This window comes from Ipomoea nil, unplaced genomic scaffold, assembly GCF_001879475.1.
Source record: "Ipomoea nil cultivar Tokyo-kokei standard unplaced genomic scaffold, Asagao_1.1 scaffold2704, whole genome shotgun sequence".
NCBI classification, from domain to species: Eukaryota; Viridiplantae; Streptophyta; class Magnoliopsida; order Solanales; family Convolvulaceae; genus Ipomoea; species Ipomoea nil.
In genome coordinates, this window is record NW_017619132.1 from 21854 (window position 1) to 45546 (window position 23693).

Genomic DNA, 23693 nt, shown 5'->3' on the forward strand with positions numbered 1-23693 from the left:
AAATTATTACGTGAATCCGAGTCCACAGCATAATTTACCTGCAAGATGGACCGGGTCATGGTATAACTATTGACGATTTTTAATATAGTCCTGGCCATGGGTTGTGAACCCATTCTCCTGACTGGGCGTTTGGGAGAAGCCCAATTGAAGGCGGTGGACCGGTGGTTAGTGAAGGCGGAAATACTAGTCAAAAGCAAATACTTACTACCCGAACGCGTGCAGATCTGTCGGCTGTAATTTGCTTCTTCGGAATCGTAGCCCACGGATTTTGATTTGTAATGGAGAACCTCCAACTATAAATAGTTAAATACTCAGACTGGATTCCAGATTTTAGAAAAAATTTCATCCAATACCAAGGATACAAACAATAAACGCTAAAACAAAACTAAATAAGGAATAAGAATGGCGGAGAAGCAAAGCACCATGGAGTCTCTGAGGGAATGGGTCGTTGAGCACAAGCTTAGAACTGTTGGTAATAATCTCGATTTCGTTATATATATATTCTGATTCAGATTTCCTGTGTTTTTTTCCTGATCCCTGATGTTGGGCTATGGATTGAATTGCTGTTGAAGGTTGTTTATGGCTGAGTGGAATAGCGGGTTCGTTTGCATACAATTGGTCACAACCTAATATGAAAACCAGTGTTAAGATCATTCACGCTAGGTATGTATCCCGTTTCCTGTACGGGGAAAACCAGAAAATTAAGGCAAAGTGAAGAAAGGGTTTCAAATTCCCAACATACCGTTCTTTTACCTTTTCATCGAAAACAAACAACTTTGCTTTTAGGCCTGAATTCTGTACATACAATTTTTTTTCCTGATTTTTATGTTATTTTCTTCCCAATTAGCATAGTAAATATAAATAACGACATGCCTGTATTGCTGAATTGGATTTGCAATCAGCTTTAAATATTGGAGTTTGCATTCATGAAATGGATGAATTTCTTTAATTCAGGCAATCTTTTTTACCAAGCACATGGGTTATAATCTGACTAATATGTTGTCTGTTTGTTCTGCTATAAAGATCCTAGTGAAGTGGCTTTCCTTTGTTTTGCTAAGTATTGTGCATAGAAAGAAGATGAAGTTGCTAAATTAGGAATTTATTTGGTGGAGATATGTGAACATCTATGCAGCCGGTTGGCAACCTTCATTATGCATATATGCTCTTGTTATTCCATATATGTGTGTGGTTTACCTCAACCTTGGGAAGTAGAATGTGTGTGTGCTTGATTGTCCTTTGACATCACTAGCATGCACATTTTTCCTGATAAATAGGGTGGTTGAATGCTTCCATGCAATGAGAATTTATCTTTAACCAAGAAAGTATGTTAACAGTCCCTCTAGTTTGTTAGTTGTATCTATGGGTGCTAGTGGAATTGGTAATTGCAATTAAAAATAATAATAATAATAATAATAATAATCTGTGTAGCTGCCTTTCTCATCAATGCTCTAATGAGCCGTCTTTGCTTCAATCTGCAGGTTGCATGCTCAAGCACTCACACTTGCGGCTTTGGCTGGGGCTGCTGCTGTCGAGTACTATGATCATAAGTCAGGAGCTAAGGCAGAGCGTGTTGCCAACTTCCTCGATCCCCATCCGCATAAAGATTAAATCTTTGAGACATGCAATGAATAAGAAACTTCAAAATATTCTACTATTAAATCAAATTTTCCCCGTGGAGTTTAGGCATGCTGTAATTTGCTAGGACAATTATAAACTTTGTCATAGTTTGACAAATTCTCCTATGGGAGGAAGATGCCGGCCTGATTAATGTTGTGCCAAGTTATGGCTTTTATAACAATCATGATTCCATTCATAAACTGGGTTTAGAGTTGAGTTGTGCCGTGTATAGCATAGCATATACTCCGTATCAAAGTCTGCTTCCATTTTCTTTTTTCAAAATCAATGCTATTATTTGAATTTGTGCTACGGTTGAAGTGCATTAATAGGGAAGTCATCTCTGGCTGGTTGGATTTATGTATATTATATTTGATAAATTCTAATTATTAATGTCATGGCTTCATTAGAAGGCTTAATTTGGATGCTAATTTGGACATGATTGGGAACATATCAATCATGTGGTGCAGGGGACTAGGGGAGCCACAGAAAGATATTGCTGTGGAGATCAAACTAAACTCTGCTATCCTTATTCGGTTGAGCACGCGACTTGTATAAAACCTTGTACACAATTTATAATAAATAGCTCACATAATTAGCGTGCATGTTATTCTACAATGATTTGTTTTTATGATACAGAGTATGTGATGGATATAATATAAATGAATCTAGAACGAATCAACCCAGTGGAGTAGACTCAATTAGTCTTGGGGCCAATCTCAGCGCTAAGCTCTGGTGGTCCAGTCTAGTGCTTGGCCACTGAGGTCAAGTTGGGTGTTCGACTCGGGATGGAGTTAAAAAATCGGTTGAGGGGCGAAAAAGTAAGGACGAATTCATAATTTTTTTCCAGTAAAAACAAAACATTAAAACGAAATAAATAATTTAAAAAATAAAAAATAAATTACCTATGAAATATATTTGTAAATATTGTTGGATATGGACAAAAAAATAAAACACATCGAAACTTTATAAAAATATTTATAACAAAATATGAAACATAATTAATTTGATAAAATAATTTGAATAGACAATACATTATAAAAAGCTATTAAAAACGTACATAATTAATTTGATAAAATAATTTGAATATAAAACACATAATAAAAAGCTATTAAAAACGTGACTGTGACTGTGTTGAAGCTATAGCCTATAGGGGAAAGAGTACAAAAACTGTAAAACTATGTTGATGCCAAAGGATTTGAACCCTCAACCTTTACTATTATTAAACATGTGCTCTACCAACTAATCTAACTCATTCCTTGTTATCATTTAATAGTTTTTTTGTACTAGTACTAAAACATGTACTATATATACATACAAAGATTATATATGGGATGTGGTGGGGTGAGGGGGGCAGCTGCCCCCCCTTTGGCTCCGTCCCTATGTTCGACCTTAGGCGGGGAAGTATGGGTTGCGGTCAAATTTGGTCATGCTCTTTTTTTTTTTTTTTTTTTTTTTTTTTTTTTTTTTTTGTTGAGGTAGTTAGGAGCAAGTTTGGTATAAATTGTTGCTAATTATCCCATTAAGACATCATTCTCTTGTATTACACAAGTCTCAATACAACACTCTTAGCCCATGTAAATTTTATCCATCAGTATGTAAAATGAGAAGATTTACAATTAAAAATAAATAAAGAATAAAAAAATTTGTATAAATAATAATGAGAAGATTTACAATTAAAAATAAATAAAGAATAAAAAAATTTGTATAAATAATAATGAGAAGATTTACAATTAAAAATAAATAAAGAATAAAAAAATTTGTATAAATAATAATGAGAAGATTTACAATTAAAAATAAATAAAGAATAAAAAAATTTGTATAAATAATAGGCCGCCTTCTCAGTGAGAAGACAACCTCCTGTGAATAGAACGACCACCAAGTCACTTTATTATTTGAAAAATTATCGGAGTTGATCAGAATGTTGACCGACCTATCATATCAGGTCATTGTTCGATTTTTTAACTCTTGATTGCATCAAAATATAATGTTGATGGATTTAATTGTTACTTTAAAATGTTTAGATATCTAATTGACTTATTAGATAAAGTTTGATGTTAATGGGAAATTTGTTGCGCCTTGCAGTGTCAGACTCAAATGTGATCGTGATCCTTATATGGCTGAAACTATGGCAGTTAGAGAAGCGCTCTATTGGTTGAAGACTCATCACATTCATGATATTATTTTGGAGTCCGATTGTCTTAATTTCTATTCGACTTTTAATTATTGGTTTTCCGACCTTTCTTATGTTGGACTTGTTGTTAAGTAATGTTATACTATTGTTAGGGACATTGGGACGGTTATGTCAATAGATCAGCGAATCATGTTACTTATGTATTTGCGCGGACTACTAATTCTATGTCCGCTTTAAGTTCGTGATTCTCTATTCCAAACCTGTATTTCGTCGATGGTTGATTATTAATGCAATCCTTATTTTCCCCCCTCAAAAAAAAATTAAGGATGTGGATTGGGGAGAGAAAAATTGCGGGCTTAATTATTTCCCGCGCAATGCTATGCGATGCGCAATTTAAAATCCAAACCCTTTCTTCTTCTTCCTTCATTCGCTAGCCACCGTACCAGACCTAAAGCATCATGACAACCACCACAACTCGAAACGCCTCCCCCTCCTCCGCCTTTAGCCACCCACAAACCTCCCTGCCGCCGCTTACGGATACAGATATAATCCAGCTAGCCCAACTATACCACCCCCAGTCCTCTACTCCCCTCCCTCAGTTCCTCCTTAGCGAAGCTTCGCACGATACGCTACTCTCCTACCTTCACGCACGCGCCGCCTCTCCTGACTCATCATTAGCCGTCGCTGAGTATGCCTCCGCCCTTCTCTCTCTGACCCACCTCCATCCTTCTCTCCTATCTCTAACATCCTCCCTCATCCTTTCCTACACCTCTCTTTTCTGTTCCCACAAAATTCCCCATGACTGTCATTCCCTTTCCACTCTCCAGCTCTTCACCACCCACCTCGACTCCGTCTCATCTCCAGATTTGGGCTCTATTCTCGACACAATTCTCTGCTATATCCATCAAATTACGGATTCCGAAGATACCCACATTCTAATTTTTCTCTCCAAGTGTCTTCAAGTGATTAGAACGTCCACAGAAATAGATAAACCTATCGATTATTTTAATTCTGCTATAGATAGAATGCTTAATTTCAATTGGAGTAATGCTTTTCTGGTGAAAATTGTGGAAATTCTGCGCGATTTTTCCTTTCTTGATAGAATTAAGAAGGAGAAAATTTTGGAGAAAGTGTTTAGTGGAATGGAGAAAGTGGAGCTGCAGGACTTGCCAGGGCTCGTTTATCAATTGCTGGTTTTAGCATCAAAAGGGTTCGGGAAGAGGAAAGTAATTGAAGGCATTGTGATGTATTTTGGGGAGAATTTGGCAGGAAAGGGTGGCTCTACAGTGAGGCAAGTAGAGGGGACTGTGTTGCTTCATGTCAACTTTGCAGTTAAACAGGACCCTTCATTGGGGCAAGAGATTTTGGGGCTTGTCAGATCGTATTGTCCTGCGTTTAACCATTTTGCTGTTACAGTTTTGTTGTCAGTTGCTAGGATTAGGAGGTTCACTGAGAGCACGATTGGAGTCCTTAAAACAGCATTGTTTGCTGCTTATAAAGACTCAAGCTTAGCTCAGTAAGTGTTACTGCATTTGTTCCCCTAAATTGTTTATACTCCATATTGTTTACGCCAGTGAAGACACTATTCTTGTAACCTCCTCTCAAACATACAAAATAACCAAGTAATGCACTATTCTTTTGTCAATTTTTTCCGGTTTAACAGAGTGAGATCAACTTTGTTATACTTATCAACTTCCTAAATCTTGTTCACATTACCTTCAGTTGAACTGGAATTCATGTTTAGATAGATCTTGTGCAAACATGTTATGAAGTTTTAACAATTGATGGAAGCTGAACTTCTTATCTTAGCTGTCAAAGATGTTTGTATTAACAACAGGATTGTGGAAATCATATTGAATGGATGGTACCTTGATGCCACCATTAAGCTCCTGTTGAAATGGCAATACTAGTTGGGATTACATGTGTTTTTTCATCATATGATTGATTCCAGTCTTGTATTGTAATTTGTGCTTATATTTCAGGGATTGCAAATGGCTATCAGGTGACTTAAAGGAAGAGTATCTAAACACAGCCAGAATGATGGAGAAAGCACTGCTAGGAACTGTAAATGCTCTTTGCTTTTTTTTGTGCATATACTGGACATGCATTCCTTGGCATATTTCTCCAATACGTGAAAGGTTTAAAACAGATTGCAATGACTTGTGCCTGAACATTTTCCTATCCTTTTAAGCAGTGATCCTTGGTTTTTTGATCAGGAAGGAGAATTTCTTAAAAAATTACTGTCAGTAGTGAATAGTGATATGGTGTAAGAGTAAAAATTATGATTAAATTAGAGTTATGTGCTGTACCTTATTCATGTCAATTTTGATTTCCTCATTTTCTTTGATGTCTGATGAAGCTTCAAGTCTTTATGATTTAACATTTGCCATCCGATTGCATCATGCTTTCACTTTTTCGGATAAACTCAATAGCAGTTTTTCTTAAAGTTTTCACTCTCTGTCTGGAATCATAGTAGACCACTTGTTTTCTTCTTTGCAGGTTAATGACAGCAACCTTGGAAGAGAGCATGTGGTGCCAAGCATTGTACAACTTGGATTTTTACTGCTTGAAGGAGTAGAAGAAGGAAGCCATAAAGAATTTGATAAGTTAGATGGCATTTTAGGTCCTGAGGAACTAGGTGCTCAGGTGCTCAGAAGATTATTTGAAGTTCATGATATGGCTAGAAATGAGGTGGGTATCGATATCTGCATTTATGGGCACCATCTTAAATTGTGCTTTCTTTCAAGGAATATTTCTTCATTCTCACATACTTGACCCATAGAATGGCCACTTAATGTGCTTGTGTTGTGTATTGATGATAAAAAGAATTAGATATGCCTAGATCATTGAGCTATGAACTAGTTGATTTGTTGCAGATAATTGAGCAATGCAAACTTCGAGTTCTTTCATTGAAGCCTGAACAAGGCCTTCCCATCGTAAGGTGATTGTGATTGTTAGTTAAATTCTTAACATTTTGTCATTGTTGATTATAGTGTTCATTTTTTTTTTTTTTTTTTTTTAATTTTTTTTATAGACTACTTGGTTGTCTAATCCGGAGATATTCATATCCGATGTTGGAACATGTTTCACATCTAAAGGCATTAATGGATTATTTTACATTCATGAATGGCAAGGTCTCTTCTCATCTGGTTACTGCCCTTTTGCCTCTCATCAAACAAAGTCATGATCTCCAGGTATTCACTCATAATTGCATGCACCAATTAAATGAATTTTCTGTCTGTCTCACAGAATATGCCAATGTTTCATTTTTATCTTTAGCATCGTGATTTGACTTTTATTAGTTTTGTGTAGCTTCTAAATCATTAATTGTTACTATCAGAAACTGAATTAATAGTATAAAGTCACTCTAGAATTTGGTCAGGCTGATTTTCAGAAAGAAAGGAGGGCCAGTAAATCCTAATATGGGATAGTGGGAGTAATACTTAAGAGTTATGTCATCATTCTTTCATCTTTTGCTACTGATAGCTTATCAATGGCACAGGATTATATCATTCTGGTCTTGCGTAAAGCTATGTTCAGAAGAGAGGATCCAGTTCGTTATGCAGCAATCCATTCCATTCTTGATTTGGTATTGGGAGAAAAACAATCTCAAAGAGATGACACATTTTCCTTACAAGAATCAAGCAGTCAAGCTAGTTGTAGCCAGCAGGCTGAAAATCTCTGTGCAGCTGGATGTGGCCTTTTCTTGGAGCTCAATGGGTTGCTGCAGAGATGCCTTTATCAGCAGGTTTAGATTTTAATTTCCCTAAATCAATATCATGAATCACCAGTTTCCTGTCAGCTGGGAGTATTGAAACTTCAGGTTAATTATTTTCTTTTAGGCAAAAGTCAGGGAAATCCTTTACTATGGACTACTAAAGCTTGTTTTGGTGGATCCTTTATCTGCTGGGGCTGTTCTTGATTTTCTATTGCCTCACTTCTTTCAGTTTTACAAAGAGGTAACTATGGATAAAATTGTATGTACATTATTTTTGCTTACTGCCGAACTGAAAATTAAACCAACTACACTTTATCTGGAAACAACTTGGGTCAATGCTCCTTTTTTCTTGATGGCCGCCTTGATGTATTGTGTTCTCACTAGTCAGGATGCTGAGGTTCAGCTGAGTGTCAGTCAATGTGTTAAATCTGAGAGTGGGAAAATTTATATTGAAGAGCCACTGGATTGCCTTCTTTCTTGCATTTCTTGGATTCTTCTTCTTCAGCAGCATGGAAAAACTGACCATTCTTCAGATTCGTGGACTTCCTTTGGCTTCTCTCTAACACAAGAGAACGAGGTAGTATTAATTATAAATTAATGATCTCCATTGGTACAGTGTGTTCATGGTCACATATTTGTTTTGTTCTGATCTCAAATTTCAGCAGGCTGGAAGAACACGGTCTGCGGAGTCATTATCCAATTCATTATCAAAGATCCGAAAGTTTCTGAGAAAGGGAGACTTGGAAGGTCTATACAGACTAATTATATCACGATTTAATTCTTGTTACTGTATTTCTTGCTAAGCAGCTATAGTAAGGGGGCAGATTACATTTGCAAGCATATCAATGAGTTTTAAATTTCGAGTTTTGTTTCCTCTTTTAAACAATACTGTGCTAAGATAAGTCGATATACACAAGAACTAATTCTTGATGGCATTTTTCCATGTTAAAATCAGGCTTACTGAGTAAAAGTATGGATGCTGGGTCTGCACCTCCAGGAGAAGAAAAACACAGATGCTATTCTTTGATTTGGTCTGGGATCATTGAAGTAATGCTGAATATCATTATCACTGAGTTTGGAAAAGCAACTGATGCAAAAAAGATAGATTTGGAGAAAGAATTGTTTGAGTTTGTTAGCATTCATGAGTGGTTGGGGAAAAATGTGAATATTGCTAAGCAGAGTGGTGGTGTGAAAAGAGGCTTCCTACGCCTTACTGCTAATGATGTCTCCGAAAGGATTGATTTAAGTAGCACTATATTGTCTGAGGAAAGAATTCCATTATTGGCAACCTCAGCCATCTGTCAGCTATTGCATACTGCACAAGAATCATGGAAGTCTGTTGGCATTGACAGCAATGTGGCCTCCCAGGATCGTAGCCAGTTATCCTCTGGAAAGGCTTCGGCTCCATTTGCTAACATTTTTCCTTTTGTGTTAGATATTTGTTGGCGCCAGTTGAAATCTTACAGTTGTATGGCAAAAGAGAATCCACTAAAGATGTTGATTTACGGTGATATCAAACAGTTGGGACTGCCACTGCTCAAGATGATTTGGTTTCTCTTGTCAGCATCAAAATCTAACAAAGTTAACAAGAAGGATGCCAGTGGTAGAAAAGATATTGATTACAAGAAGGAACATATCTACACTTTACTAGTGTGCTTGAAAGAATTGATAAAAATAAATCTGTGTGACCCTGGATATTTGGATTTAATGGATGATCTGGTGTCCATCTCTGAACCAAGAAGTGATGGATCAGATAATGAGTATGAACGGGCTAATGGGCTCCTTGATCACAACATGAGGAGTGATGAGGTATTCATTAGAAAGAGTATATGGGTCTTGCTAAATGAGCTACTTGCACATTCTTTCTTCCGGGAAGTTGAGGTAAGTCGAGTAGTAATTAATGAGTAAAGCTTTAGTGTACAGTCTGATTATTTACCTGATTTATTCTATATCTATCTATCCAAATTTTCAGGTAGTGTCAGATATAGTAAGTTTAATTGGCAGTAAATTGGGTGAAGAGGGGAGGGATGTTGTTGGCAATTTGGCAAGGTGCATTTGTAAAAGCAGAAATGTAACAAATCCCAAGGTTGCCAAGAGTATTATCAACCTTGCTTTGTCTTTAAGCTCACCACCGAATGACTTGATTATTGCCCAAGACATGGCTGCAGAGGTGTTAAAAGTTGTAGGGAAAGAGGATTGTGATCCAGAAGAGACATCAGACACTTATTCTATTATAAACAAATCTACTAGTGCTGCTATTGCTTCAACAATACTGCAATTTCTTGAATCAAGTATTGAATGGATGAGCAGCATGAAGTTGAAGGCAAGCTCTTGTTCATATCACAAAGGCAGTAGTAGTTCTAGTTGTAGTCATCAACGTTGTGAAAAGGCTTCAGAATTGGTTATGGAAGAAAGTCTATATTCAAGAGCAGAAGGTGTTGTAAAGGTGGCATCCTTTTTTGTATTGATGAATCTCAAGGGTAAGCCTACCCCCTATAAATTTTATCATAGTTATTACTAGAGTAGAAGTTATTAACACTGGAGAATTGAAACAAATGACAGATCCCCAGGCAGAACAGTTGTTGAGATTGGCAGCAAGGTTTTACAAGAATTTAGCTCGAATATCAAAGCTCCAAGTCGCTTCGAAAGGCTGCAAGCAACTCTTACCCAGCCTCAAGTACCAGAAGCTGGTAGAAGCAACTTGCAGGCAGCTAACAGCTCCAATATACAATTTTGTAGCAAATATGCAAAAGGTAAAGAAAGAAATACAGTACAGTACACTGTGTGTTTGTATGTAAAGTAGGTGTTGATGATGGGGTTTTTTTTTTTTTTTTGGAAGAAACAACAAGAGGGTGCGGGGGGTAGAGGAATGGTGAACAAGATAAAAAGGGAAAACAGATGCATCCCTGAGTTGATCTACCAGATAGAAGATTACGAAAAATACCTTATCCAGCTTAGCAAGGCAAGCAAAGTGAATTTGCTGAGGCATGCAAAGCGTAGCACTTGCAGGGATTTCAAAATACTACTGGAGCCTGCTGCAGGTAGTAGTAATGATGATGCTGCAGTTGTTGGTGACAAGAGGGAATCATCATCCGTTGAAGAAAATGAAGATGAAGAAGCTGCGGGGGAGGAGAAGGAGAAGGAGAAGGAGGATTCAGAAGATGAAGAAGCTGCGGAGGATTCAGAAGATGAAGAAGCTGTCCTTTACAAGGCCAAGAGATCCAAAACCAGGATAGTGGAGGACTCTGATGAAGATGCAGATGCAGCAGCATAGGCTAGGAATACTAATAATAATACTCCGTAATACAGTTATGCAGACCTCACAAAGTGTTCATACACATTGGAATTATATTCACCGAGTATCACTTCACTAAAAATAATATTAACTTTTGTTATATCTACTGTACTATTACTATATTAATAAGAGTTAATAAAATTATGTTATTGTTCGTTTTTTTTTTTTGGAAAAGATGACTAGATCAGCCTTCTTCTCCACTAAAGATGGTGACTGGTTGTCTTTGATTGGTCGGTCATTTTATAGTTATTAAAGACGATTAGATCTAGTGGTCTTTTCCAACAGTTGGAATTTTTAATGGTAGTTGTTTAATTGCACTTTTTAAAGTTATTAAAAAGATTTTTTAGAATGAAAATTTTCAAAAAAGAAATTAATTGTTGAATTTGAATTATTTTAAAAATAAAAAATAGAATTAAAAAAAAAAACTTTAAACCGCCCATTTCAATTTTTCAGAACAAAATCTAACCGTGGTCACGTCTCAATAATAACTTAAGTGCCAAATTAATATTTTTTTTCTACATTTTTCTATTTGTTTACGGTGATTGGGCTTAGTTATAGCGAATTGGTAGTAGAAAATTTTGTAATGATAGTTTTGGGCCCAAGGTATGGGCACAGATGGGTCTATTTGGCCCAGATCTTGGAGTGCGAGACAGTTCCTTCAAACTCATCCCAGATTCTCACTCTCAGATTCGTGGTGGCTCACACCGTTCAAATCAAATACACAGAGATGTATTCGCATATGTACAGAACAACGCCGATTTGTAATTTAGTCTTGGCACGAACGTCAAGTAGGAAGATGGCAACAGCTGCGTCTGCGTGTCAGAAGTTGCTCACCGTTGGCACTAAAATCATCGGCGTCGGCCGCAACTTCGCCGCTCACGCCAAAGAACTCGGCAACTCCATCCCCAAAGTCCTCTCTCTCCCCCCTTTATTCTATATGTGTGGAGTGTGCATTTGATATGCGTCTTGTGTTTACTTGTAGGAGCCTGTGTTGTTTCTGAAACCGACTACGTCGTATTTGCAAAATGGAGGTACGATCGAGATTCCACAATCCTTGGAAACGCTGCATCACGAGGTAGAGCTGGCGGTGGTGATCGGCCAAAGAGCTAGGGATGTCACCCCCGGTAGTGCCATGGATTATATTGGAGGTATTGTAGCTTAAAGTTTTTAACATTTTCTAAATTTTGTATCCTTGAATTTGAGCTTTGTTTTGTAATATAACGTTTTGAAATGCATTGCCAACTATGTTTTTTTTTTCCCCTCATTTTAAATGCTGAGATGTTGATTTCTATCTATTATCTAGTCTAGTGTCAGACAATCAGTTGAGGTTTTGACATCAGTGGCGAGCCAGCATTGTAATTCAGTGGTGTCAATGCTTTTAATGACATAGAATCAGATTGACAATGTTGTGTTGGCTTCCATTTGACTTGTTGAAGATTCTGTTTTTCAGGCTATGCTGTTGCATTGGATATGACTGCAAGGGAAATCCAATCTGCTGCAAAGGTGCAGATTTGCTACATCTTGTTAAATAGCTTCTAATATATGATGCCACCTTTAAATGTTTGATTTTCTTTGTTTAGGGAAATTTTATTCTGTGCTCTTCCACAAACTTTTGATCTTCTCGCAATATTGTCAGTTTGAAATGTTTATATATGTTATTTTCTGCTTCCCCTTTTGATTCCACATTCCAGTCTGCAGGTCTGCCATGGACTGTAGCTAAAGGCCAAGACACTTTCACGCCAATCAGCTCTATTGTAAGAAATGGCTCCATTTTTTAATTGTTCTATGTCCAATTCTTTTTGAAGATCTGATTCAATCACACATGTCTGTAGTTGGCTACTTGTTAAATTAGCGAATTAGGGCATTGTAGTTGTCTGGACTATTTTTTGCCCCAAATATTGGATTATTTGTAGAATGTACACCACTAACTAATTTTTTTCACAATTTAATACTTTTGAAATATTTAATAGAAATATTTTCCTTCCTTTCCGACATATTTATTGGAGATTTTTATATTTATTTATGCTTGCTTGCTTACTAAGATGGATGATTCCTAATGAATTATGTGGAAAGAATATCCTAAGAGGGGATGAATCTTTGATAAACATGCAAGAATAGGTCTATGAACAGAGGAAGATATTTGCATCGTTTTTGACATTTTATTCTGTTGTTTCATCCTTAGTATTTTCAATGCAAATATAGATATCTGCTACTGCTCTAGGTATTTCCTGTATTGATGTATTCTTAGTGCTGTGTGTCTTCAATTATATAGTTTTTGTGTGTGATTTATTATTTAAATGTGGCAGTTTGTGGTTTGTGCAGTTACCTTGTTCAATGGTGCCAGACCCTCATGATGTAGAATTATGGTTGAAGGTATTTATGTTCATTGTAGACCTATCATGCCAAAAATGTTGATACTTGTGTTAAAAGTTATGGCTACTTTGCAGGTTGATGGAGAAATTCGGCAAAAAGGCTCTACAAGGGATATGATATTCAAGATCCCGTATTTAGTTAGCCACATAAGTAGTATTATGACACTTGCTGAGGGAGATGTCATCTTGACTGGTATGAACTGAATTACATGCTTCTTGAGTGAGAAAGCTAGCAAAGCTACGTTCTATCAAAATGAAAAAGGCCTACAAATTGAATAATATGTTTTGTTTTTTTTTTTTAATAAATAAATTCTAACAGGAACCCCTGAAGGTGTTGGCCCCGTAAAGGTGGGTCAAAAGGTTGAAGCTGGGATAACAGGTCTCCTGGATGTGCACTTCAACGTTGGAAGACGCCAGGGAGTGACGCATTGATATGGTGCATTATTTAAGGGGGTAACCATACGGCATGGTCTCCAGCAAGTGTCGAGACTTTTTCTATTTTACCTTAATTATAAACAGCAGTTTGTATTCAGACATGTGAGAACTCTGGTCAAGTATTCAGTTATAACTTGAAGATGATTTGGTATTTTATTGGGTAAAATTATGTGGCCAACCATTTATTGGGTTGGTATAAAATGTTTCAAATGCCAATAGCTCCACAATACCCCATAGTCAGATAAATTGGATTAGTAATTAACATGCATATTCAATTTTGTAAAATAAATTTTAGGGATGTTTGGTTCAAATGTAAGATAATTAAGATCAAATATAATTGAGAATATAGGATTTTCTTGTTTGTTATTTTTGGAAGAGATGCGGTTCTCTTCTCATTTTTAGAACAATTTCAATAAATCAGTGTTGCAAAAATTGCGCATAAACGCTAGGTAGTCGGCCTCCTAGGCGCGCACCCGCCTAAGTGTTCGCGCGCCCTAGGTGGTTCCTAACATTGCAATAAATGAATGATTGGTTGTGAAATATGATCTTTATTAAAGTTTTTTCAATTAAATTTATAGTATTTGTTCATATATACTTTTTCACCTTATTGGAGTACAAACAGTCAATTTTTTTTTGGTAGAGAAAGCACAAGCAGTCATGTTCTTATAATTATACAATTTGATCACAATATTTTTAGAGATAATGAATTACTTTCGCTCGTCAAAAAAATTATTAAATAATAATAATAATAATTATTATTATTATTAGACAAGCCTTTTTTGACAATTTGCTTTTCTACCATATTTGGCTGATACAAAAATGATTTAGTGATATTTACTATGGACTAAACGATAACATATTTAATTCCCAACTTGTAAAATATACATATATACATATACATTAAAAAAAACAAACAAACAAAAAACCGGGCAGCGACTATTGATCTCTATACTTGGGTTGTGAACTCCGAAGATTGTATTTTCATCCGAGACATGGCACATCGAACTTCCGATCTCGTTGGCCAAGTCGATCCGGCTCAGAGCTTTAACACAGAAGCCCTCCTCCGCTACTTGTCTGCCCATGTCGATGGCTTCCCTCCTTCTCCATCTCAATTCTCCGTTTCTCAGGTATTTTTCTTCTCGCTCAACTGCAACTCGATTACTGCTTAAGCAACCAAGTTTAGGGATTTAATTGCTCTTCCACTTACTGCTTAAACACATACTGGTTACTACATGGGTGTTTCAATTTTCAATTTTCAAATTTAATGGGCGTTCTAATGTAGTATTCATTTGTGACGTAGTTTGGGCATGGCCAATCAAATCCTACATTTCTCGTTGAGGTCCATTCAGGAACTGAAGTGAAGAAATATGTATTACGAAAGAAACCTCCTGGTGAACTGCTTCAATCTGCTCATGCTGTTGAGAGAGAATATGAGGTGCTTTGTGCTTGTAAAGAATAGGAGTATCATTCTTTTTGTTTTATTTTATTTGAAACTTAATCGCTTAACATGACAGGTCCTGCATGCATTGGGTACTTGTACACTGGTGCCAGTCCCTAAAGTTTTCTGTTTGTGTACGGACTCAAGTGTGATTGGAACACCATTTTACATAATGGAGTATTTGGAAGGGCGCATTTTTATTGACCCCAAGCTCCCAGTATGAACTATTGAACTCTTTTATACTTTTTTCGACCTCCTTATCAAAGATTGATTTAACTTTAGCACATGGATAACATTATAGTCATACCATTTGTAGATTAATTTATTCTAGTGTTTGACCAATGCTTCATTAATCTTTTGATATAAGGATCTACCACCTAAACAAAGAAAGGCAATATATCATGCAACTGCCCAAGCTTTGGCCTCAATTCATTCAGTTGATGTTGATGCTATTGGTCTAGGCAATTATGGGAAGCGGAATAACTACTGTAAGCGACAGGTGTGCCAATTCTAGCTAACAGTTTTTCGTATTTGTCAATATATAACTTTTGCAAATATTCTTCTTGTGATAACAAATAATTGCCCCTACTTTTGGGCACTTCTGATTAATTTGTTTTGTTGTACCTTCTTGTTTGCCTTTGCTCTATTTGCTATGAAGTTTTGAGTAAAGTTATTTCCAAATTATATGCTCAAATTGGCTAATTAATTATTAAACCTACTTTAGGTTGAGAGGTGGGCCAAACAGTATCTTTTATCCACTGGTGAGGGTAAGTCTGAGAGAAATCAGAAAATGTTGGAACTGGCTGATTGGTTGCAGAAGCACATTCCCCTGGAAGATTCTTCTGGGGCAACAGCAGGTCTTGTCCATGGTGACTTTCGAATTGATAATATTGTGTTCCATCCCATAGAGGTGCAATTCTTGAAAGCTTTTGTGTTTCAAATTTTCCCTAATATTAATATATGATCTCAGATATAAACTTAAATGTACACATTCTATTCAGTGAAATATAAAGTGTGAATTAGCTATTAGAATGGTTGTATTAAGTTTTCTTTGGCTTGCCTAAAAATGTGACTGACTTTTCTTCTGAACCTCAGGACAAAGTCATTGGGATTCTTGATTGGGAACTTTCCACTCTTGGTAATCAGATGTGTGATGTTGCTTACAGCTGCTTGGTACTTCTTTCAATTTGCAATATGTTTAGTTTATACGTCTGACTAGAACTTTCAGTTCATGAGATTATTGCAAATTCTATTGAGGAACATTCTGAAGTTGCTTATGGCATTATCTTCCTTGCCAGCACTATATTGTCAATATTGCATCAATTAATCTAGAAGAGAATGATGGTTTTGAACTTAGAAGTTTCCCTGAGGGCATTCCTTCTCTAGTGGAATACCTGGCAGATTATTGTTCAGCAGCTGTAAGTCCAATATTGATAATTACAGTTTTTTTCTTTTCCCCGACCCACTGTGATTGGCTGATTTCTTTTCGTATTGAAGCACATTAGCTCTTGGCAATTTATATGGAGTGGTACTTGATTAGTAGCCTTCAATCTTGTTAGCTTTTGACGTGATTGCATTTGCCCAATTATTTATATCAGGGAAGGCAGTGGCCTGCTACACAGTGGAAGTTCTACATTGCATTTTCATTATTTCGTGGAGCATCAATCTATGCAGGTGTACATAACAGATGGATCATGGTAATATTGTTTTTCAACAATTATTATATACTCCATCGTATATTGGCCTAGGGATATTGTTCGAGACAAGAAGTTCTAATGTATTGTATAGGGATTAGTTGGAAGTAGTGTTAAATTATTATTTTGATGTGGCAGAAAGTAAGTAGTTAATAAGTAGATGTCAGATAATGATAGATCTAGTTGAGGGAAGCCTATTCAAGATGTTGTTTCAGTTCTAAGTGTATAACTTAATGGAAAAAGTTGATGAATTTGAAAATCATGTTAGTCTTGTTTTGATATTGGTTAAATTGGAAAGTAGGTCAAGTAATATAAAACTGAGACAGTATCTCATGTGATTGATCTGGTCTAAAAAATATGTTATGCAACAAGCTTAATGATCTGTATATCATTCTGTATGTGAGTTATAGGGTAATGCTTCGGGGGGTGAACGTGCCAGACTTGCTGGAGAGAGGGCTAATTCTTTCATTAGAACTGCATGGTCATATATTGGAAGACAATCTGTTCTCCCGCCACATTTCCCAGCTGGTAAATAAGATTCTACTTGTTACGTTCCATATACAACTAAAGAAATGGTGTGTGCTTCAACAGTTCATATAGGTTTTGCATGACTAAGTACCACTAGGTATGTTGTGTGCTTCAATACTTCATGTATGTTGGTGCATGTCTTAGTGTATTGCCTTGTTAAGCGTACCTCAATCCCCTTATTGCATATATATGCTGGGATAGTTTTATTTGTTTATTGATAATCACTTATATTTGGAAGGAGTAATGCCTTAAGCCAGTTTGAATAAACAACTTGAAGTGATTTTCGATAAGCTCAAAATAGTTTATGTGAGTTTATCGTTTCAACCATCCTTTGACTTGGTTTCGTTGAGCTGATTTTCAGCTTATCTACTGGCTATAAGCATTTATGATTTTTTTAAAAAATTATTATTATTTTAAATTGTGTTTAGATAGGCTTATGGGAAAGAGCTTATGGCTTTTAAAAAGTTGTTTTTGAGCTTATTTCCATAGTTATTTCAAGGAGATTATTAGAATAAACCAGAAAACAGCTTTTCAAATGCTTAAAAATCTCTGGCACGCTGTAATACTTCTAAAATAATGAATTTCAGTTTACTTGCTGCAATTTTTATTTTTAATTTTTTTTTTTTTTTTTATAAAGCAAGTCTTCACGTTTTCAGGTAACTAGTATGCCATAGTAACAGACTTTCTCCTTTGTATGATATCCTTGAAAATGTGTTGAACACCCCAAACATTAGTTACGGTACCTAACACATTTCGACTTCTACCGTCGTGTAACTTTACAAAGTACATGATGATAATGATGGAGCAGGTTTGATTTTCTCTATGTGTAAGTCTAACTGTTCAAGTGTACTTTTTAAAATGCTGGTATGCTTTCTACTATTCAGGGACAATTGCATCAGATGGAATGCAACAATCTGGTCATGAAAGTCAAAATCTTGTCTTCCCCATTGGAGCCAAATTTGTGCCTAATAAAAAAATTCAAGATTTGAGAGACAGATTGATCAAGTTTATGGAGCATCACGTATACCCAAGGGAAAATGAATTCTACAAACTTGCTCAGTCTACCATGCGTTGGACAATTCACCCGGATGAGGAAAAGTTAAAAGAGCTGGCAAAAAGAGAAGGCCTTTGGAACTTGTTTATACCTGTATGCATTTCTTTTCAGTTCCTTCTTGTTTATACAGCAAGGAACAAGCAACACACTAATTTAAAAAAATTAAGTAGAAGGGAATTCATCACAAGTTAATAACCTTACCTGGCAAAATCTGTAGTAAAGAGTGAAACAACTTTTCTGATGTTTGACTATCGTCCTCATGTACTTGTGCAGTTTGATAGTGCAGCTCGAGCAAGAAAACTTCTTTTTGGAGAAAGCAGTGACACTACATCAAACAGCAAATATGATTGCTTATTGGGTGCAGGACTCTCCAATCTAGAATATGGGTATCTCTGTGAGATAATGGGTCGTTCTATTTGGGCACCACAGATTTTCAACTGTGGGGCACCTGATACTGGAAATATGGAGGTAAAGGAAATAAAAGATAAAAAAATCTTGTGCTGCTTGAATGTGACACCTTGCCTGCAGACACTCATTTTTCTGATCAACAATCAACATTGTGAAAATCTGGCTATTATGGAGAATATTTGTTGAGGATTGTTTAGATTATCATTTCCTGTATATTTAAAGTTCTATAATTGAACACATGTTGATTCCACTCATGCTAATATGGTTTGTATTTTAAAGTGTATTGCATTCATGTAATCCATGTCTGACTGCTTACCTTTAGATGTTATTTTGTAATAATTACTAAATATCAATGTTTCATTGTTTTTAGGTATTACTTCGATATGGGAATGCAGAACAGATGAGGGAATGGCTTGTTCCCTTGCTTGAGGGAAAGATACGATCTGGCTTTGCGATGACAGAACCACAAGTTGCATCCTCAGATGCAACCAATATAGAGTGCTCCATAAAAAGGTAAAAGTGATACTATGCCGATATAGCAATGGTTAGAATTCATTTCGGAAAGTATTTTTACCACCTGTGAAAATCCCACCTTTAAAAGAAAAGCAAAATTTTTGTTGCTTAATTTTGATAATAATTCACTGTGGCGATAAAATTTACTGTCATCCCTTGTAATTGTGAGCTAAGTTTGGTTGCTTCAGAATCATCAATCATCAAAGAAGTTTTATAGTTTGTGCCTTGGAAATATAATAGCAGAACAGAAAAGGGAAAAGTCAAGATTTCGGTGAAAAGAAAATTTGTATCTAAGAAGTTCGGATGCCTTTTGAATTTGATTTTACACTTTTAAATGCTAAAAGAGCCTTGGATGAGACATTAAGAAAATTTTGTTGTTCTAATTATTCTGTGGCTACTGCCAGCATTTTGACTTTTAAATGTAGAATTAGTTGTGGTTTTATGGATTCCTTTATGTGAAAAAGTATGCTTTGTATAGGCTTGGGGATTCATATATCATCAATGGAAAGAAATGGTGGACTAGTGGTGCCATGGATCCTAGGTGCAAACTTCTCATTGTTATGGTTAGTTGTCTTTTTAATTGATTAACATGAGAAATCCTTTGTCTCTGATTTAAAATTTAAGGCAGCTGCTGCTTATTTAATCCACTTGCAGGGGAAAACTGATCCAACAGCTCCGATGCATAAGCAGCAATCCATGATTTTAGTAGATATAAACTCCCCAGGTATAAAGATAAAGCGACCACTGACAGTGTTTGGTTTTGATGATGCACCACATGGGCATGCAGAAATAGTGTTTGAGAATGTGTGTGTCTCAGAGAAGAACATTCTTCTTGGAGAGGGGCGTGGGTTTGAGATTGCACAGGTAAAGATAACAATTCTCTTGAGGAGTTCAAATAGTTATTCTGAGCTCTAGCTTAAATTTCTATTCTAGCTGTACTGTCAAAAGTGCAAGACCAATTCCATCTAGTGGAAGACTAATTCTTTTTTGCATACCTAAAATTGGATCTACCAAATTTCAGTTTTTTTTTTTTAAAAAAAAATATATATATATTTTATTGAATCCCAGATTGATACTTCCTCTGGACATGTTTTACACAGGAAAGCATTTTGAAAATTTGTCAACACAGGATGTGTGTAACAGTGTTTCACGTTTCCATTTGGCATTTGCTTACAGGGTAGGTTGGGTCCTGGAAGGCTGCATCATTGCATGAGGTTAATAGGTGCAGCTGAACGTGGTATGCGGATGATGGTTCAGAGGGCTAGTGAGAGAAGAGCTTTTGGAAAGTTTATTGCTGAGCATGGTTCATTCCGTTCTGATGTTGCCAGAGTATGTTGGTGACTGGTTAAAAAGAAGAGCAATTGACTGGATAAAAAAAAAAGTGTTGATGATTGAAATGTGTTTTTTTTGATGTGATGTTTGTAGTGCCGAATAGAAGTGGAGAAAACGAGATTGCTAGTTCTGGAAGCTGCAGACCAGCTTGATCGGTTAGGGAACAAAAAGGCTCGTGGTACCATAGCAATGGCAAAGGTAGTATTGTATTGTATTGTATTTAGGAGGAGTTTTTGATAACATGTTATGGTAGGTGAAGTAAGAAAGAAATTGATGTGAATGTAGGTAGCAGCTCCAGATATGGCACTGAAAGTAATTGACATGGCAATGCAAGTGCATGGAGCAGCTGGGTTATCAGGGGACACTGTTCTAGCACATCTCTGGGCTACAGCCAGGACGTTGAGAATAGCAGATGGTCCAGATGAAGTGCACTTGGGGACCATTGCAAACTTAGAGTTACGGAGACCCAAACTCTGATCATCCTCAATCCTCAATCCTGAAGAAGACACAATCAATAAATAAATAAATAATGTTAGTTTCTTTGATTAAGGAAATAAATTTGGATTGCACTTTGTAATTTGGACATATGATCCGGCTGGCGGAGTAATAAGAATTCGAAAAAGAACGAAATGGTAATAGCTTGCAAATTACATAAACTGTACTCAGAAGTCAGAACAAGAGAATAGAAAACGACAGATAGCTTAGCAGTTAGCATAGCTGCAGCTTGTCTTGTAACAACCACTGGCAATTAAAAGTAAGTAAATTATTAACATGAAAAATGAAACGATTGACCTGAAATTCTCCCTCCCTCAAAATTAAATTCAGCTGACCAGTTCAACATCGATCACATATCTGTCACCTGTGGTGCCATTTTATTTACTGGCGAAGAGAAAATCTTGGTATATTTGCTGTACTACATAAGTACCTATTGCCTCTCAACCTCAAATTCCTCGAAACAAATTCACCAATCCACATTTCTTTTGCGTCATATAAATAAATGGCTTTGCCTCCTTTCATGTTTCAATCATCCGTCACAGCCTACGGGCTTATAAAAATCATAAATAAATATAAATATAATTTTTCTTTTCTTTTCTTTATGCACGAAATTTTTTTTAAAAAAAAAAAAAAAAAAAAACATGTCTGACCCTGGAAGTAAAAAAAACGCGGCGATTGCTAGCGTTGCCGGTGTTCTTTTGGTGGCCTGCGCGGTGGCTGCCACCGTATCCGTGAGTAAGAATGGCGGTGGGTCTTCGGAGGGCCAGCAACAACTTACAACCTCAACCAAATCGGCTCACGCGATTTGCGCCACCACCGATTACAAGGACACATGCGAGACTAGCCTTTCTAACGCAAAGAACACGAGCAACCCTAAAGAGCTTATAAAGGTGGCTTTCGACGCGGCCATGAAGAACCTTAGCGATGTCATCTCTCATTCGCCTTTATTGAAGAAAGCCAGTAAGGACCCCCGTACCTCCGGAGCTCTAGATGTATGCAAACAAGTCCTGAACGACTCCATGGACGATATGAGGAGGTCTTTGGATAAGGTGGAGGGATTCGGCATGGAGAGGATGAAAGAGTACTCGGACGACGTGAAGGTTTGGCTCAGTGGTGCCATTACTAACCAGCAGACATGTTTAGATGCCTTCCAGAACACAACCGGTGATACCGGCGAGAAAATGAAGAAACTTCTCAACTTCACGGGGGAGCTCACCAGCAACGGCCTCGCCATGGTTACCCAGTTCAGCGAAGTCCTCCAAACCCTGGATATCCCGGGATTGGAAATGAAGAAGAAAAGGCGGCTACTTGAGGAGGAGGAGGAAGAGGAGGAGCGGCGCAGAAGCAGACTCCTCCTCCTCCTCCAGCTCAAACCCAAAGCAGTGGTTGCTAAGGACGGAAGCGGCAGATTTAAGACCATAAAAAGCGCTATTAGTGCAATCCCCCCCACGAACAACGTCATTTACGTCATCAAAATCAAGGCCGGCATTTACAAGGAACAAGTGACGGTTCCTAGAAAGATGAATAAAGTAGTATTCGTGGGAGATGGTCCCACAAAGACCAAGATCACAGGCGGCTTGAATTTTATAGACGGCACAGCCACATTCAAGACCGCCACAGTTGCTATCCAAGGAGATGGTTTCATGGCACGAGATATCGGAATCGAGAACTCGGCGGGAGCCGTTAAGCACCAGGCCGTCGCCCTCCGCGTCTCGGCTGACGACGCCATCTTCTACAACTGCCGCATAGATGGGTACCAAGACTCCCTCTACACCCACTCCTACAGGCAATACTTCCGCAACTGCACCATCACCGGCACCATTGACTTCATCTTTGGAGATGCCGCCGCCGTGTTTCAGAACTGCAGAATGATCGTGAGGAAGCCCTTGGGAAGCCAGGCCTGCATGATCACCGCCCAGGGTAGGCAGGACCACCGTGGAGTTGGCGCCATTGTCATCCAGAATTCGGAGTTCCTCCCGGAGGCAGCTCTCAAAACCGTCAAGCCACCCGTCACCGTCTACTTGGGCCGCCCTTGGAAGGAGTACTCCAGAACAATTATCATGAAATCTTACATCGACGCCTTCATTCACCCTACGGGGTGGGCTCCCTGGATGGGAAACTTTGGACTCAACACTTGCTGGTATGCGGAGTACCAGAACAGGGGCCCCGGCGCTAAAACCAACGCCAGGGTCAACTGGAAGGGTTACCAGAAGCGCATTACACCCGAGGTTGCTAAACGATTTACTGCCGGAGTCTTCCTTAAGGGAGATGCCTGGATCAAGCCCACCGGTATCCCCTACAATTCTGGGATATGATAATATATAGAATATATATATGCATGCATGCAGGTTAGGTTAATTAATTAAGCCCATCATCTCATCAATTCAATTTCAACCCCTAACATATAGTTTTTAATTTTAGAATGTGATCCATCTAAGATATGATATCATGAGATTAATTGATGACGATGTTAAATTAGCTAGCTAGGTTAATTGTTTTAGATAAGATTGTTAGATATAAATGTAATTTAACATTGATTCAATGTAAACTAATTGATTACAAGAAATCTAATTTTGTAGTAGTGGAAGCGATAATGAACCACATCACTACAATTATAACTCATAACTTTAGATGGGTATGAGTACCGTAAACTATAACTCATA

The 23693-nt window shown here is 37.3% G+C and overlaps 5 protein-coding genes across 10 annotated transcripts; all 5 read left to right on the forward strand.

Moving 5' to 3' along the window:
• The first annotated feature begins 217 nt into the window (after nt 1-217).
• On the forward strand, nt 218-1978 carry LOC109155806. Of its 3 annotated transcripts, none has more exons than XR_002049929.1 (4): nt 218-472; nt 573-663; nt 1479-1727; nt 1762-1978. XR_002049929.1 is itself a non-coding variant. In XM_019303461.1 (3 exons), exons 1-3 carry the CDS (start codon nt 403-405, stop codon nt 1606-1608), a joined length of 291 nt encoding a protein of 96 aa, XP_019159006.1. In that variant the 5' UTR covers nt 218-402; the 3' UTR covers nt 1609-1978. The 3 variants fall into 3 exon arrangements, 1 of the variants encoding a protein (XP_019159006.1); XR_002049930.1 differs by having other exon boundaries at nt 1479-1722; nt 1763-1978; XM_019303461.1 differs by having other exon boundaries at nt 1479-1978.
• Nucleotides 1979-4130: 2152 nt separating this feature from the next.
• LOC109155793 (Fanconi anemia group I protein homolog) lies at nt 4131-10820 on the forward strand. Of its 4 annotated transcripts, none has more exons than XM_019303444.1 (13): nt 4131-5264; nt 5731-5812; nt 6248-6439; nt 6625-6689; nt 6783-6942; nt 7251-7496; nt 7591-8043; nt 8129-8213; nt 8422-9347; nt 9439-9946; nt 10029-10219; nt 10306-10578; nt 10627-10820. In XM_019303444.1, exons 1-13 carry the CDS (start codon nt 4207-4209, stop codon nt 10738-10740), a joined length of 4353 nt encoding a protein of 1450 aa, XP_019158989.1. In that variant the 5' UTR covers nt 4131-4206; the 3' UTR covers nt 10741-10820. The 4 variants fall into 4 exon arrangements, with proteins under 4 accessions (XP_019158989.1, XP_019158990.1, XP_019158987.1 ...); XM_019303445.1 differs by having other exon boundaries at nt 7591-7707; nt 7855-8043; nt 10306-10820; XM_019303442.1 differs by having other exon boundaries at nt 10306-10820.
• A 606-nt stretch (nt 10821-11426) lies between these two features.
• On the forward strand, nt 11427-13755 carry LOC109155803 (acylpyruvase FAHD1, mitochondrial-like). Its single transcript, XM_019303458.1, has 7 exons — nt 11427-11671; nt 11744-11909; nt 12212-12264; nt 12453-12515; nt 13084-13134; nt 13209-13326; nt 13453-13755. The coding sequence occupies exons 1-7, from the start codon at nt 11489-11491 to the stop codon at nt 13563-13565; spliced, it is 747 nt and encodes a 248-aa protein (XP_019159003.1). The 5' UTR covers nt 11427-11488; the 3' UTR covers nt 13566-13755.
• Nucleotides 13756-14560: 805 nt separating this feature from the next.
• Nucleotides 14561-21165, forward strand: LOC109155797 (probable acyl-CoA dehydrogenase IBR3). Its single transcript, XM_019303451.1, has 17 exons — nt 14561-14695; nt 14869-15003; nt 15083-15223; nt 15374-15505; nt 15731-15916; nt 16102-16179; nt 16305-16424; nt 16605-16703; nt 17111-17228; nt 18113-18375; nt 18556-18750; nt 19061-19203; nt 19682-19766; nt 19858-20067; nt 20380-20532; nt 20629-20733; nt 20821-21165. The coding sequence occupies exons 1-17, from the start codon at nt 14561-14563 to the stop codon at nt 21010-21012; spliced, it is 2490 nt and encodes an 829-aa protein (XP_019158996.1). The 3' UTR covers nt 21013-21165.
• A 464-nt stretch (nt 21166-21629) lies between these two features.
• Nucleotides 21630-23418, forward strand: LOC109155800 (pectinesterase-like). Its single transcript, XM_019303454.1, has one exon. The coding sequence runs from the start codon at nt 21672-21674 to the stop codon at nt 23343-23345; it is 1674 nt and encodes a 557-aa protein (XP_019158999.1). The 5' UTR covers nt 21630-21671; the 3' UTR covers nt 23346-23418.
• Nucleotides 23419-23693: the final 275 nt, after the last annotated feature.